We start from the raw sequence: 16,163 nt of genomic DNA on the forward strand, positions 1-16,163 counted from the left end.
CTCAGAGCCACCTGGAGCACAGGCCCTCCCTCTCCACAGCCCTCAAGGGGAGGTTTGTTAACCCTGTACCCCACGCTGCCTGAACGGAGGTGCCCGTGACATGTCTTTAAGCGGGGACAAAAAGGCTGACAAGAGGATGACCCCCTTCCTGTTACAAAAACCCCCCACACACGGAGGAGGAAGGCATTCGAATGGGGCGTGCTACACTGTTACCAGCAGGTGGGATGGGACAGGCCACAGGGCCGCCGAGGGAAGGGCACAAGTCACTGTCACAACCGGGCAAACCCAGCAAGAGCCAGGATTACAGTGGACCCAGATCTCTGCCCCGTGGCCCTAAAGTAAATACCATGCAACCAGTGGTTGTTCCCAAGTGGATTATGAGTGATGTTTTCTTCTTTGAACCTTCCTATATTACTGCAATAGTACCTAAACGCCTGTTGGTTTTATAACCAAAAAAAAAAAAACTGGTAGAAAGCAATGAGATTAAATTTTTAAAATCTATTCGAATTATTCAAGTTTTTACTGCACAGTGTTTTCAAATGCTTTATTTTTAAAAGGGCCTTTAATGACCGTCCACTCCTTAACCTCCTCGGCTCCTGCCGTCGGGACAGCCCTGCACCAGGCAGCCGGCGGCGGGGGGGAGGAGCCTGGTGGTGGATGAACGGTGGCAGGTGGCCAGGCCGGGCCTGGGGGGTGGCGCCCAGGCTGTGTGGCTCACTGATGACCCTCCTGGCCCTGCAAGTCGAGGAGCACGTCCCGCCTGCAGAACCTCGGGAGTGAAGACGTCCCTAGTGGGTGGGCGCGGGAGTGCACACGGAGCAGTGGCAGCCGCGGGCACACCTCACACAGCTCCCTGATCACAGAGCCCAGCACGCCTGACACTTACAGACGACTGTGTTTATCTTCCTGGATGAACACACTCTCAACCTCGGACTTCTATGACCTGTTGGAAGAGCTGGTGGTTTCAGACCCAAAACTGGACAATAAACCAAGATCCCAAACGACAAAAGGCAAAATACGAAAACGCGAGATGCCCAGGTGAGGCTGTCACTCCTGAAATGGGGCCCGAGGCGGAGGGTGCAGCCAGACACCAGCGGCAGGAGGGTCAGAGGACCAGAGAGCCAGCTCCTCCCTGTTGAGAAGAGCTGCGGGGTGTGGGTGAAGCAGCGTCCACGAACACGCAGCCCGAGTGGCCTCCCGGGGATACACGACAGAAATTGGTGACCGCGGCCAGCAGGCTCTTGGGCTGGAACCCCAGGCAGAGGGGCTGGGCCTGGGGACCCCTGAGACCTGTGGGGAGTGAACCCCTCCTTCTGGCATCGACAGGCTCCTCTGCTCCACTATTGGAATCTGTGCTCAGAACCAGCCCATCTCAATTTCTAAGGGTCTGGAAAATTCATTCTCTCTGAAAGCAGGCAGAGAAGAGTATAATGGACAAAACACTCTTAAAAAATGTGAAGGGTTTATTTAAGACCCAAGGAAACCCCCCCAACCAGACAGACCTTAAATGAGGAAGGACTGTGCCCTAGGTAAAGCCGTGACACTGACATCAGCAAAGGCCCGTCTGTGCCCGGCTCTGAGAACGTGTGGGGCCAAGGACAGGCTGGGGCTTTGGGTCAGACCTGAGAGCCCGGTCCAGCTCTGCCACTTCCTGGCTATCCAGCCCAGGGCAGTGAATCAGCCCTCTGGGGTCAGTTTCCCCATCTGTAAAATGGGCCTGATGACACAGTTCCCCCCAGCCCCACACAGTTGTCTGAGGGGCCAATGATGGATAGAAAGTTCCAGCACGTAGTGCATGCTCATGACAAATCGCCCCTCCTACCTGCTCTGATGCTCCTGGCAGCTCTGCAGGGGTGGGAGGTGGGGTGGGAGATGTGTCCCTTTTCCAGGCATGAAAACTGAGGCTTGAGAAGGAACCACCCACGTAATTTCCAGAGCTGGAAATCCAGACTCCACAAACAGGTTCTTGCCCACGCCTTCCATGTGCTCAGAAATTCCCTGGGTTATTTTGAAAAATAAAGCTCCTCGTTTGTCCAGGACCAGTTTGCACTAGTGGGCACCTGGGTCACATCTGCCTGGTGGGCTCCAAGGCCACAGAGGTCGGGAGGCACGGGGGCCGCTGATGGCAAAAGTCTTGTGCCTTCCAGGACTGATCAGAGAGGCCAAGGAGCACAACGGGACAGCGGAGGGGAAACAGAGACAGTGCCAAGAGTCAGAACCACCTGGCAGCTGGCGTCCTGGGCTCGGAAACCCGCGTGGCCGGAGAGGCTCTTTGAGCTCCTCAGTCTGGTCTCCACGGATTGGACATATGCTCACAGACCTGGGCCGCACTGGGCGCACACACACACACGTGGGGAGTTTGCCAGGCAAACACCCCGTAGGGCCGTGCAGCCCTGGGTATTTACTGACGGCAAAACCACCCCATTCTACCAACTCAACAAGCCGCACGCTGGGGGTCAGGGCGTTAAGTTGTCTAGACGTTCAAGTCGTGATGCACTTTTAAATTTGGAAACATCTCCTTGATGGAAACTTCTAGTTCCACACAAGAAAGTAATAAAACTGATTTTCTCCTCCTTAAAAATCTTAAACTATGTCACTCAGATGGTCTTTGGTGCGACGAGGAAGATTATAACGAATTTAATTACACAGTAAAGGCAGGCTAGAGTCCACAGACTCACACCGGCGCCATTAAGTCTCAGTGAAGAAGAGCTTTGTAAAAAATCTCGGATGATGTTAAAAACAAAGTCCCTGATGAGCAGCAGTCAGCTTTATATTCGGTGAGTGAAACAGGATGCGCCCAGTCCTCATTGCCACAGTCGGTGGCCATCTAGGTTCCCTCCATGCACAGCAAGTCACCACGGCCCCCAGCGAGCCCCGCACTTCCGCCCCGACGCCTCCTGGGGTGACTGGAGAGAGCCCAGCCCAGGACGGCCAGTCCCGACAGGACAAGGGCTGGTTGGAGGCAGCGGTGCGTGTTCAGAAAGCGGCAGCAATGTCCAGCGTCTCTTGGAAGCAGAAAGTGAGGTCAATGTCTTGATTAGCATGATTAGATTAATGAGATTGAGCCTCGTGACTACAGCTTTGATTTCGAACTTCCTATGACGGGCTTGTTGGCAGAGAATTGCGGCCACCACGAGGCCCTCTCCAGCACTTTGCCTTCCTGAAGGATGGTGCCCCAGAGGTTTTTATAGAGCTGCAAAAGACACAGACACATAAATAATAAAACAGATTCCTCAGATGGCTGAGCGTGCAAATGCAACTCCCCTCATGAGCTTTTGTTAAAAACAGGAAATTCTCTTGTGTCGCTTTTTAGAGAAGTTTTAAGATGATTTAAATTTAATTTATATAAAGCTTTTTTCAGTAGAAAACAATTAGGAAAATGCAATTATAAAGCACCATAAAGCACATTCATGATGGAACACCCTACTCGTCCTTTTCTGCTTCTGAAGCATGGCCGCCGTGGGACCCTCCAAGCCTCCGTGTGCTCTTTCTCCTGGACTCTGTCCTCTTGCACCCACGAGGCTCTGGCTGGCACAGGGGAGGCACAGCCGGGCAGCAGAATGACGGCTCGTGGGCTGGCCTTGCCGTGTGGTCCCCTGGGCCACCACACCCGGCACACACTGTCCCTCCCCGTAGGCCTGCTCCCATGGGCCAGCCGTCCGCCTCCTCCAGGCCTGTCAAAGCGAACCTTCACCCAGGCGGCCTCGCTGGAGAACCGGGGAGAGCAGCTGTCATGGAGGAAGGCCACGAAAACCCTGCAGGCTGATGACCCATCTTCACCACTCTCGACAGTGGGCGCCAGGCTGGGAGGTGGTGACAGTCCCCCGGGCCGCGGAGGGGCCTGGGTTGCATCCGGCTGCTGTGGACCGATTTTACCTTTAAGGCCGCTCTCCCTGCACCTGCTAAGTGCACTGAGCAATTCCTCCTCCAACATCTGCTCTTGGCCCCAAAGAGACATGGACCCAGGCTTCTCCCCCACGGGTCATAAACCTGAGGTTACATTTCTCAACTGGGAGCGTGATGTCTCATGACTGTCTCAAATAACCTCCTCCAGCTGTGTTTGTTCGCCTATAATGAATCTCTTACTGAGTAGCACCTGGTAAAGACATCACTCCTTAAAACTGGGAGAAACGTGGGCTGTATAAACATCGCATCAGGCGAGGCCTCCCAGCTCCGTGAATCTAGTGCCAGCAGGGGCCCCATCTGAGGATGGCCTTCTTCCCTCCAGGTCACTCCCCGGCCGTGCGCCACACAGGGCTGCCTCTGCGGAGCAGGTGGGTCCAGCATTAGCCGCCCCGGCTCCCTCTGCACAGGCAGACCCTCGCTTGTGCTCCGAGATCCTCGATCGACACCACTGCCAGGCCCTCCGGGATGGGCGCATGCTGCTTCTTCCTGGAATGCCCACCTGCCCGGCTGCCTGCTGAACCCATGTCAGCAGAGGCTAGGCCCTCTCCCGTGGGCTTGGCATGTTCTCCGTGCTCCCAGGGGACCCTGGCCACAGCAGTGGACCAAGGTTCACCCTCCTGTCTTCTCTCCACATGGCGGATGCCTGCCCAGATCCCGGCTCTGCCGCTCCCTGGCTGGGCAACCACGGGCACCCACCCAGCCTCCAGACGCTGCATTTTGCCCCAGCAAAGTGGGCATGGACACATCCACCCTGTGGGACTCAGTGAGGATGCCAAATGCTCAGCTGTGCAGGCAGAGGACAGCAGGCTCCGCACAGATGTCACTGTCCCTACTCCTGAACAATTCGACAGGGAACGCTTCCATCCTGCCCCCCAGCACCTGGGACCCCTGTCCAACCCCAGGTGTGTCTGGGCTGTGGGAGGCCAGGGTGCCTGCCCCCTCTCTGGGCAAGTTCACGATGGTTACCCTGAGGACAGAGGGAGGGCTCCTGTCCCCTTACGTCCAGTCTCCATTGAAGCAGAGCCTGGGTTGGCAGCGGTGCCTTGGCAGAAAGAACATGACCTTGGGGGTCAGAGTTTGCGGGGGGGGGTATATCTCCTGTTATGCTGCTCACAGCTGCGAGACCTCAGGCATGTGACTGCAGAAGTCTGAAATGCCACCTCCCCATGGTAACACAAGGACAATAACCTGTGGGTGGTGAGGTGCTGGGAGGCACACAGCAGACCCGTGAGCATCGTCCAGCACTGGCATCTCCACCTGGTGGTGAAAGTCACCTAGGGGTGCCTGTGGGCTCAGTAACCAGTGCTGTGAGATCACACAGCAGGACAAAGTGGGGGCACTTTAGTGGAGGCCAGAGAAGACCTCTCTGAAGAGGATGTATTCTCCTTAGACCCAACCGAACAGAAGCACTCCAGGTAGCAGGAACAGCAGGTGCAAAGGCCCTGGGGTGGGAACAAGCCCAGCATGATAGAAGAACAGAGAAGAAGACTGTGAGGCTGGAGGCTGGAGTCCAGAGGACAGGAGGAGCATGGCATAAAATGACCTTGGAGAACCAGGCAGAGGGCAGGCCGTACACTGGGGGCACAGGAGGGGATGTGGGTGCTATTTCAGGTGTGGGGGATGTTGGTGGAGAGCTCAGTCAGAGGAGGAGCTTGACAAGATCTGCTTTTTAAGAAATCTTTCTGGAGCACCAGGGGCAAGAGAGGAGATCGAGAACCCGCTGGGAAGCGCAGGGACAGGGGTGAGCGGCCTGGTTGATGGGGTGGGAACCAGACTGTATGACGGCACCAAGACCCAGGACTGGAAAGGGCCTGGGGCAGTGTGAGAAGAGGGAGACGGCTGCGGGGCCGCGCTTCGCACAGGCTTGTGCTGACCTTGGCTTCGCAGCCCCTGAGGGTGGTGTCACCACCCCGTTTCTTGGAGGAAGGCAGGCCGGGGGACGGCTAACTCGCCCACAACCACCCCAACTTCTTCGGGCCACTCCCTCCACTGCTGCTCAGAGCGTGACAACTTCCCTTGAGGAAGGCGCCAGGAGACCCCTGACCCATGTCACCCCCGCAGGTCTGCAATCACGGCCATCAGCTGCCAGAGCAGCCCCCGCTGGTGCCTGAGTGCACGGCGTCTCCCACTCCTGCCCAGCCATGGGAGGGGGCTGCGCCTTACCTCGCCGTCGGCTCTGCCAATCGGTGAGTCCAGGACAAAGTCAGGAGGGGCGATCACGTCCACCAGGGCAACCGCATCATCTTTCAGCTGTTGGAAAACACAGTCCATACACTTGGCAACGCCCAGAGATCGCCATGGCGACCACTGCAGAACAGAGCTGCGGCCGTTTGTTGTTGGGCCTACTAGCAACGGTAACCCCAGCAGGCGCGCAAGGCTCCGTTACTAACGTGTTATCTTTTCCTGGCCTGGATCACAGATTCCCTGAGTGTGAGTTTGAATATTTTCACCATGCTGCTATTCACTCATGACTTCCAATGTTTTACTGTTTTTCAACAAGGTGGGGACTGCTCGTAAAAGTGACGACTCTGTGGCTCATTTACTGGCGACCGTCTTCAGAGACTCGTCTCTGAACCCTGACCTATCTGGGCAGTTGCTGTTCTAATGCAGGAAAATGCATCCAGAAGAAATGTGAGGGAGAAGGCATTTATGAGCACCTGGGAAGGTCCTGACACAAATGCCCTTTGGCTCACAGTGGTTTTATTACCCTCCTGTTCCATTAGACAAATTATTCTTCAATATGACAACTGGAATTTATATGAAAAGACTCCCAAGAATTTTCTTGGAATGCAAAAAAAAAAATTATTTCTTAAAACGATTGTGAAGCTCCGTGGCTTTGCCGAATAGAACACTGGAACGGGGCGACTCCAGTGACGCAGATTCAGAGCCATCGCTGGGCAGAGCGACAACCACAAGCACAGGAAATGGGCAGGTTTCACGGTCTGGGTGCTGTTCCCTAGCACACACGTTCACTTGTGCCACGGCGCCCCACCCTCTCTGTGCCGAGGTTGCGGATGAGCGAGCCCACCCACTTCAGAGGGAAATCATTAGCAGAGCAGCCGTCGGGACCAGGGGTCAGCAACCTTTAAAGTAAAGGGGAACAGTCCGGCTTTGTGGGCCATTGGGCCTGTCTCCCGGCTCACCTCTGCCAGGGCGGCTTGGACACACCCACAGACGATGCACAAGCGCACGGCTTGCCGACCAGGGCCTAGTGGATGAGTGGGTGCCCCTCCACCAGCTGCCTCAGGCCTCCCCGAGGGAGAAGACATCCTGGATCCTTGAGGTGGCGGGTGCAGACGAGGCGTGGGCCGCCTCCACCATGGCCGCCAGCCCCGCAGCACATGTGAGAGCCAGGGAGACCACTGTGCCTTTCTATACACAGCAGCTCACCACCACGGAGCGCACAAGGGAAGGCCTTCCTGTCAATGGTTCTACTTTAAGAAAAGTGATGTGCCGTGTGCCTGCACTGCAGGTACCGACACACCCTCCTCAGCAGCCTTGGAAGGAAGCCCGGGAAGTGGCTGGCACCAGCACAAAGACGCTGCTGCTGCTCCCTTGGCTCTGAGAGCACGGGAGGGGGAAGTGGCAGGCCAGGTGTCACTGCAGACATCTGACAAAACGCCGGCGGGCTCTGGGTCACTTCCCACCATCAAGAGAGTAGCAACCCGATTAACAGCATTGTACTGCCCAATATGGTGGCCACTAGCAAGAGTGACTCTTTAATTAAAATCAAAGAAAATTAAAAATCCTGGGTCATATCAGCTACATTGCCACTGCCAACGGCCCCACGTGGCCAGTGGTGACTGTGTGGGGCAGGCTCCTTAGGTGACAAGAATGAGAAAAAGGTGGAGAAACTCAGAACATACCATCCCTGTAGGAAGTCCGCCTGGACAGAGCGCCACCAGAACAGAGGCGTGGGCCATGGGACTTTTCTGGGTGACAGAGGTAAGTGAACACCACGAAATGAACTTAAACTGGAGGCGGAGTAACTCGAAATGCTCCAGAGAAGAATTGGTGTTGCTACGATAAGTGGATCAGAGGGAGCCGAATGTGGCCAGATGCTAAGATACTCCCCAAAAGCTACTCGTCTCCTGACATTTCTGACATAACCACATTTTCTTCTAATTTTCCTGACTTTGCTACACGTTGACGGCACACGCATGCGTGGGCAGCCAAGGTCAGGGAAGGCCACCACGCGGGGGTTCCTGTAATGCGTATGTCAGATGGTAACACACGGTGGTCACCACTCACCTGGGAACACAGGTCCAAGATGGCCGTCTCGATCATTTTACCCGCTTGCTCCCCAGAAAAGTAGCCACCTGGAAGCAGAGTGTTGGTTACCCTGCTGTTGGGTACCCTAGGTCCCAAATCACCCAGGAAGCGCAGTCACCCCGGAACAGCTTTCCACATTAGCCTACTTTGTGTGAAAACGGCTCACAGCCACTGCCCGAGTCCGGCTGCACCCCTGCGCAGGAATGCACTGGCAGCCAGGGCTCTGATGTCCCTTTTCCCACCGGCTCTCTGAGCATGAACCAGGAGGTCACAGCCAGAAGCTGAGGATGCTGAGGCAGAGGGCCCGGGTGTGAGGAGGGCAAAGATCTGAGGGCTTGGGGGAGGTGGGCGGGCTGCAGGGGGCCCAGAAGGAGGGACCGGGGAGGCAGGTGGGCCATGGGGACCCACAAGGAGGGGCCGGGGAGGCAGGCGGGGCCGGGGGCACAGCAGGCTGGGTTCTGTCCAAAGGAGGAAATGGGGATTTTAGGCAGAAGGAAGCATGGATGGTGGCTCGGGATGCCCAGGAAGACTGTGGTGGGTGCCTGGGGCTAGGGGCCGGCTACGTGGGCGGGCCGCGGGGCTACCTCCTGGGGTTCTCCCTCCGCTGGCCCACTGGGGCTCTGCTGTGGCGTCTACCAGGCCCGAGGCCCCGACCCTGCACAGGGAGGATGTGTTTGCTGCACAGCCGGCTTTGGTTGATTTTCGTCAGTCGCTGAGAGTGGTCGTTTCTCAGAGAGGGCCATCTCCTGCCCACCCCCACCCCCCGCCGCGCCTGCCGCTGGCACACCCCTCACTCCTTTGTTAACTGTGCACTCTCATGGCCTCCTGGGCCAACACCAGCCCCCAGGGGAAACGTGGGTTCTTGGGAGGGGGAGGGGCAAACCCCTCACTCTTCATGAAGCCCAGATAGAGTACAGGAGGTGAACAGACACACAGAGCATCTGTATTATTAACACGCCAGGAGGCGATCAGGAAAACGTGTCTAAAAAGGCTCCTTAGGTGACAAGAATGAGAAAAAGGTGGAGAAACTCAGGCTAACCACCTCCTCACCAGTCTTCCAGGAATCAGCCCAGGCATCACCTCCTCCAGGAAGCCCTCCTGGGCCCCCCATACGGGCATTCCTGGGGCCTCCCCAGCAGCCTGGGCTTGTGTCTGCTTGCCCCTGTGGGTGCCTTCCTGACAGTTCCACCCCTCATACTTTTCCCATCCTGGTGTCTGGGCTCCTTATCTGTGCACCGGCGGCGGGTGTGCTCAGTAAATCCTCGGGGAAGTCACGCCTCCCAGGAAAGCAGAGTCCTGGATAACGCAGAGGGTGCCTGATCCCTGGGGGGTTGGGGTGGGAAGGGTGGGGCAGCAGGTGCCCCAGGAGGCTCACCTCGGTAGAGCAGGGCGGTGTGCTGGCTCAGGGACCACAGGCCATAGAGTGCGCTGAGCCGCCGGAGCACGGCCCGCAGCGGGGGCGGCACGCTGGGCTGGTGCGTGTGCTCGTGGAACCTCCGCACCACAGTGAGCTCCAGGAACGCCAGTGCCAAGGAGCGGCAGTAATACACCTGAAAGGACACACGGCCACCAGTGAGCGGGCAGCTGCGGCCCCTGCACAGCCACCGTTCATGGGGAATCATCGGGAGCAGAGACCCAGGCCCGCGTCCCAGAGGACAGGACACCAAGTGGAGCGGGGGGGACAGGGCAGGGCAGACAAACACTTCTGTGGAAAAGGCTGCACACGGACAGACCTGGACCTCGGGACACCCTGTGACCGCTCCTGGCTCAATCCCTGCCTGGAACACAGGGTGGCCCCAGCATCCTACATGCAAGGACACCTGTGCTTGCCCAGCGCCGGCCGGCCCTGCAGTGCGGGGCGTCCCCCAGGAGCCGGCTCCCTCAGGCACGAGATCTAGTAGTCTCTTTTGCACCTGGGGCCACAGAGAAGGTGGACTCAGCTGGCGGTGATTCCAGCTTCTCCAAGGGTAGGGCCACGCTCCTCTCCTCCCAAGTTTCTTAAACAGCGTTTCTGACCCGCTCACATATTATGTCCGATGGCTAACTAGAGGCCACAACATGAGGCCGGCCCGGCTGAGCTGCACGTGCAGAAGCAGCTCTGCTGCGGGCTTCGCGGGTGGAGGCAGGAGGCCACACACATCTTCTCGTCCCAACTCTTTAAACCAACATCCAAAACACCTGCTGATAATCATTAGCTTCACTTCCTAGCTTTTCTTTCCCCATCCCCAATTTATTACTTTACCAGAATTTTCAATTAGAAAAGTAACACAGGTATTGCCTGATTTGTTCTAATGAGCATGAGTTACTTTTGAAATTGAAGAAATAATCCAGCAAAGTGACGAGTGGGGCGAGGGGGAGAAAACCCGACACGGAAGCCCCTAGTCGAGTGCCTGGCGTGACGCTGCCCCAAACGTTAGCCAGAGCGCGGCTGCGGGGTGGAATGTGCACGGTGAGGCGAGACTGAGAGGGCCAGGCTCCGTCTGCAAGGCCTGCTGGGGACTCGCAGAGCAGACACCCGAGGCCCGGGGCCTCCCAGGGCCCCACCCAAGACCGCAAGCCCTCGGGAGAGAGCTCAGGAGAGGGGGCTTCCTTCCCCTGCCTCGGGCCAGGCTGGTCCATCCCAAGACCCCGCTGGACCACCGCCTGCGAGAGGGCGCTCATCCTGCTGTCTTGCCTGCAGAGTGGCCCTGCCCTCTTCTGCTCTGGCATGCACTACAGCGTGCGTGCCCGTGGCTTTGGTGAATGAGGGCTGGGAGGTGGGGGCTCTGCTGGTTTCAGGCCCTCAGGCACCCACCCAAGGCCCTTGGGACCTCACAGGGAGGAAGCTGACGAAGTTGACGGTGCAAGTGGGCAGTGAGCGCTCCGGGGCCAGGCACGAGCTAAGAGGTCCCAGCGAAGCCCCTGATCCTCCTGGAACAATAGCAAGGGCGGAGACTCACCTGGCCCCAGCGCCTGCCCCTTAACCACTTCCCTAGGATGGTAGCACATTAGATCTCACCAACACCCCCAAACCTGCTCACACAATGAGGGCGCCCCTTCTCGTGGGTACCCTCATGAACCTGAGGCCAGGCTGATCCCAGCACAGGGGCCAGGCTCAGAACTGAATCCCAGCCCTGGGATCTCTCCACTGTACTCTCTTCCTCGCCACATAGGTTTTCTGGTTTTAAAAGCACAGTGTTTTAATCTTATTTTCTGGTGGAAGGGGCATGCTTCAATTTCAGTGATGACACAGGCCAGTGACAGGCCCGGAAAGGCAGTCCCACCTGTGACCTTGCCACCATCAAGAATGCACCCTGGGGCCGGCCCGGTGGCACAGTGGTTAAATTTGCACATTTCGCTTCGGCGGCCTGGGATTCGCCGGTTCGGATCCTGGGTGCGGACATGGCACCACTTGGCATGCCATGCTGTGGTAGGTGTCCCACATATAGAGGAAGATGGTCACGGATGTTAGCTCAGGGCCAGTCTTCCTCAGCAAAAAGGGGAGGATTGGCAGATGTTAGCTCAAGGCTAATCTTCCTTAAAAAAAAAAAAAAATGCATCCTGAGTCCCCCTGAGCTGACACAGCAGCTCTCGGCCTGGGCCTTGGAGAGCCCGCCTCCGAAGCCACGCAGCTTCATGAGCGTGCAAGGATGGGCAAGTGACTTATGTCCTGGGCTGAGCTTCTGGGTCTGGGAAGAGGGAAGGTGATGGCGCCAACCTCCCAGGGTGCTGGGAGGAGGCTGAGACAGACTCTCACGTGGAGGGGCTCCTCGGCCGTGGCCGCTACCCTCCTGCCAGCTCAGTCCTGGGAACCAGACGTGCACGAAGCTGCCATGTGCTCTTCTGGGCAAGGTTCGATGAGACCATCAGTCACCTGGGGCACAGGCTCTGGGGCACCACTGCAGCCTTCCTGACCCGGTGTCTGAGGCTGCAGCAGGCACAAGGGCCCACGTCAACACCTGACCCAGGCTAACGGGACTAGAAAGGCTGGGTGGACAGCTTTCCCGGGCGATTGTCAGGCCACCCAACCATCGTGTGCGAATCTGAAATAATGGCCATAGAGCCCACAGGGTGAGGGCAGTCTGTGCTGGGCCTGGGCCGTCATGTGGGCCCCAGGGAGCAGCCACGCTGGGCTGCGGGCAGGAGGAAGCTTGTCTGAGAAGAAACGTGGCACAGCAGAAAAGGCCCTGTGGCCTTTGAGATGCCAAGAGCCAGAGAGAATGGTTCCCCTTCCCATCGGCGTCCTGGCTCCAGACAAGAGGCCTGCCACACTTGACCTCAGGGGTTCTCAATTGGGCTAAGCCTGACCCCAGGGCACCTGGCACTGTCAGGAGACATTTGTGGTCGGCATAACTCGGGGTGCTGCTGAGCATCCTGCACCACGCAGGACAGGTCCCCAAGCTCATCCAGCCCATTTCCCGCACCCTCAGGCTCCTCCTTGAGTCTTGGATGGCCTGTCCTCGCGATCAACAAACGTGAGCAAGGCATTAACAAATGTGGCTGGTGGCCCCGAAGTGTCCTGCATGGTGCCCATTCTGGGGCCGTGGAGGGGTCAGAAATGCCTCAAGTGTGGTCCGCACTCCCTACAAAAGCTTCTCCACAGTTAACGTTTCAAACGGCTGGTCTTTAGTCACAAAAAGCTCCAGCTGCGAGTGCTCACGCATCTGCAGACAGGTCTGGCACCTGCCGCTCCTGCCAGGCCCACGGGGCAGGGATGGGGCGGGGAGGCTGCAGCCCACTGCTCAGTCTCCGGGCGGTCTCAGCTGACCCTCGGAGTGTGCTGCTTAACTGTCCCCCATCAGGAGGCTCACCAGGAACCTCTTGGACTCAAGGCAGCTGAGCATCACATGTCACCTTACAGCAGTAAACCTTGGAATTAACGGCTGAAGGGAGAGCACACACAGAGCCAGGACCGGCCAGCCACCTCCCCACCCCCTGCCGGCTCCCCTCTCCACACTGGTCCCCATGCCAGACTCCCTTCTCTCGTGAACCCTGCTTCGGCTCCAGAAAGGGAATTCGGATCCAGGTATTAACTTCTAGTGTGCTCTAATTTCAGAGGATACTTGCATTTTAACAAGGAACAGACACTTTGGGCAAAAGAGAAACCCTGAATTGTCCAAGTTCAGACATCAGCTGTGTGGGACGGGGCAAAGTGCTGGGCCCTGGGGTCAGTGCATGGGTCCAATGCTGCCCTAAGGGGGCCGAGCCAGCTGGGCACCCCTCATGGCCTCCATTGCCTTATCCGTCAGAGATGACGGCATGAAACGGCACAGGGAAAGAGCCTAGTGCCGCTGAAGGGAGAAAAATCATTCTCATCTCACTTCTGCCGCACGGATCTCTGTACAGGGTCCTGGGGACCTCGGATGGGTTGGCTCCGGGGGTGGGAGCGGCGAGGCTGGAAGGTGGGGGTGGGGGAGACTCCACCACCTACCTTGTTATATTTTCTCACTTTGAACACGTGAGGGTGTTACCCAGCCAAGAAATGCAATAAACGCATCTTTTTTTTTAAGAACCTACTGTGTGCAGCTGACTAGCACTAGGTAAAGAGTGAATGGCAGCTGTCATCAGCAGGAGCAAGCAGACAACCTCCCCGAAGGACATGGCAGTTCACACTCTCCGCCAGGTGTCTGGAGTGGCCGCTGTCCATCACACACAGTCCCTTAACCGCACGTCCCTGGCTCCTGGTTCACGGTTGGCGGCCACTGCCTGGGGCCAGAGGCTGGTTCCGGGCCGGCTGACGCTCAGTCTGCAGGAACTCGTTTCCTCCTGGGGACGCCCCGGTGGGTAAACGTTCCACGTCTGCCCAGGCTGCGCCGTCTTCTGGCTCTGTTCACAGCGTCTTTTGTTATTCAGAGAAGTGAACGTTATGCAGCCACAGCTGACGGTCCCTCTTCTTTTACAGCTTCTGAGTTTCCTGTCTGACTCAAGAAGGCTCGTCCCACGCTGAGGTTACACAAACATCCTCTGAAGCCCTCTTCTCACGCTCTGTGGCTGCTCCAGTCACCATCTGGGAAGGGACTGGCCTTCCTCAGGGAGAGCTTTGAGAGCTCCCGGCTGTCAGGACGACCCAGCGCGCACTCAAGACACTCCGTGATCCAGACGGCTCTGGAAAATGAGGACCCCTCTCGAGTTGTGCCCTCCCCTTTCAGGCCTCACAGCTGCCTTCCTGTCCACTGTCATGCCGCTGCGTGTGGCTGCACCTCTGCTGACGCGTGCCGGTCAGCTCTGTGGCTCTCCCCAGGGACACTGGAGTCAGCCAGACCCAGAAGCTAGGCCGGGCCCGCTGCCCGCCATCCTTCTCTGCCACAAGACTCGCTGAAATGCCATCATGAGACTCTTTAACGAAGGTTTACAGGTGAATTATTTCTCTGTCACCCCTCAGGTTCCACTGTCTGACTGCACGTGCCAGGCACAGGTGCAGCCGGCTGGCATGGGGGTGCTGACGGAGAGCTCGGACAAGGTCTGCAATGACCTCTGGGGCAGCTCCCGGGATTCAGACGTGGTGGGAGTGGGGGTCCTCTGCGCCCTCCTTCTCTTCACGGTCCTGGGCTGTAACTCAGGGGAGTAACCCTACTTCCATTTCAAGAATGACAACCTGACAAACTGAGAAAGCAGTGAGGCGGGACGAGCTAACCCGCGGCCATCAGTGTCCGAGTGGCCCAGCCTGCGGTGACTGCAGCCCATTCCAGAAGGGTCACTGTCACACCTCCTACTTTTGGTCACAGTGGCACCGAACCTGAAGGTTACTGACCTTGGCCATCTGCTTTTTTTTCAACATGGCAACTGAGCCAACATCTGTTGCCCATGTTCTTCCTTTTTCTCTTTTTCTCCCCAAAGCCCCCAGTGCACAGTAGTATATCTAGCTGTAGGTCCTTCTGGTCATGCTCACTGCTTTTAAGCCCCAGGTTTGGTCTTGGTTGCTCAGCCTCAGCGGGAGCTGCTCCAGTTGCCCCTTGCTCCTCGTCTCCGGCCTGGGCAGGTGCATCCAGCAGGTCCCCCGAGGCACCGCCATTTCTGCCTCTGGCTGCGTCCGCCTGGGGGGTGAGCTGCCCCTCGCAGCACAAGGGGTGGGGCCAGGGCCTCCGAAGGGGACGACAGATGTGGATGCCGGGCCTCGGGGGACGCAGAGCCTCGTTAAATGGCACCAGTTTTACATGCTTTCTGTGCTTCCTTCATCCATGGCCTCCCAAAGGACACCCATCACTACAGACACACGGGACAGACAGACACAGCGGAGCAGAGCCGGCAGAACGAGGGGTCCTAGGGCAGGCGTTTGGGCTGAGGATTCCCGGAACACAAGAGACAGCCCTGTCCCAGGGTGAGGACCAGTCCCGCAAGGCTCCCCGGGGAGGGCGGCAGTGACTCTGAAAACCAGACGTAGGGTTGGTGTTACCTCACATGAGTCACGGAGCCATGGCTCTGGTCGGGAGGGCCCTGGGCTGGTGTCTCCACCCACACTGGGTCTGAGGCTCCCACAACCCAAAGTCCCAACTCCGTTCGTCACAGCTCTGCAGATGGGCACCTGAACATGATGCCCCAGGGGAGGCCCCGCCAGCCCGCCAGCAAACACAGGTGCACAGAGTTGGGGCAACATGCCCGCGGTCACAGGGCCGCCACTGCCGGGACAGTCACCTTCCTGAGGACACGGCAACACAGGAATCAGGAGCAAATAAGACAAAAACAATTTTTAAGACAAACCCATACCTGACAGTTGTTTCTTGCTTCAAAGTCGTTGCTTCCTGATCTTTTCTCCTGATTTAACTTTTGGTCACTCTCTCGGAGCAGGTAACAGACCAACCACTCATACGCTGCCAGGGGGACTTCAGAACGAGAGAAAACACAGAAAACAAAGTAACTACAGAGCATCTAACAGTTGTACTAAGCGGGGATGGACGCATCGCGAGCGCCAGGCGTGTATAGAGAAATCTCCATGGTGAGCGTGTGAGGCGGGGCCAGTTTATAGACGTGGAAACCGAGGCACAGGGAGGGGGCTGCCCAAGACCCCC

The 16,163-nt window shown here is 57.6% G+C and overlaps 1 protein-coding gene across 3 annotated transcripts in view; it reads right to left on the reverse strand.

Annotated features, from left to right (window-relative positions):
• Positions 1 to 1,445: 1,445 nt before the first annotated feature.
• ACOX3 (acyl-CoA oxidase 3, pristanoyl) overlaps positions 1,446 to 16,163 on the reverse strand; it is a 52,747-nt gene continuing 38,029 nt past the window's right edge. For all 3 annotated transcript variants that reach the window (XM_044767898.2, XM_014855202.3, XM_070506331.1), the window contains exons 14-18: positions 15,862 to 15,977; positions 9,554 to 9,728; positions 8,158 to 8,225; positions 6,070 to 6,156; positions 1,446 to 3,193 (exon numbers count right to left, since the gene is read on the reverse strand). In XM_044767898.2, the coding sequence (XP_044623833.2) occupies positions 3,074 to 3,193; positions 6,070 to 6,156; positions 8,158 to 8,225; positions 9,554 to 9,728; positions 15,862 to 15,977 (566 nt within the window). In that variant the 3' untranslated portion in view covers positions 1,446 to 3,073. The remainder of the gene's footprint in view (positions 3,194 to 6,069; positions 6,157 to 8,157; positions 8,226 to 9,553; positions 9,729 to 15,861; positions 15,978 to 16,163) is intronic.

This window comes from Equus asinus, chromosome 3, assembly GCF_041296235.1.
Source record: "Equus asinus isolate D_3611 breed Donkey chromosome 3, EquAss-T2T_v2, whole genome shotgun sequence".
NCBI lineage: Eukaryota > Metazoa > Chordata > Mammalia > Perissodactyla > Equidae > Equus > Equus asinus.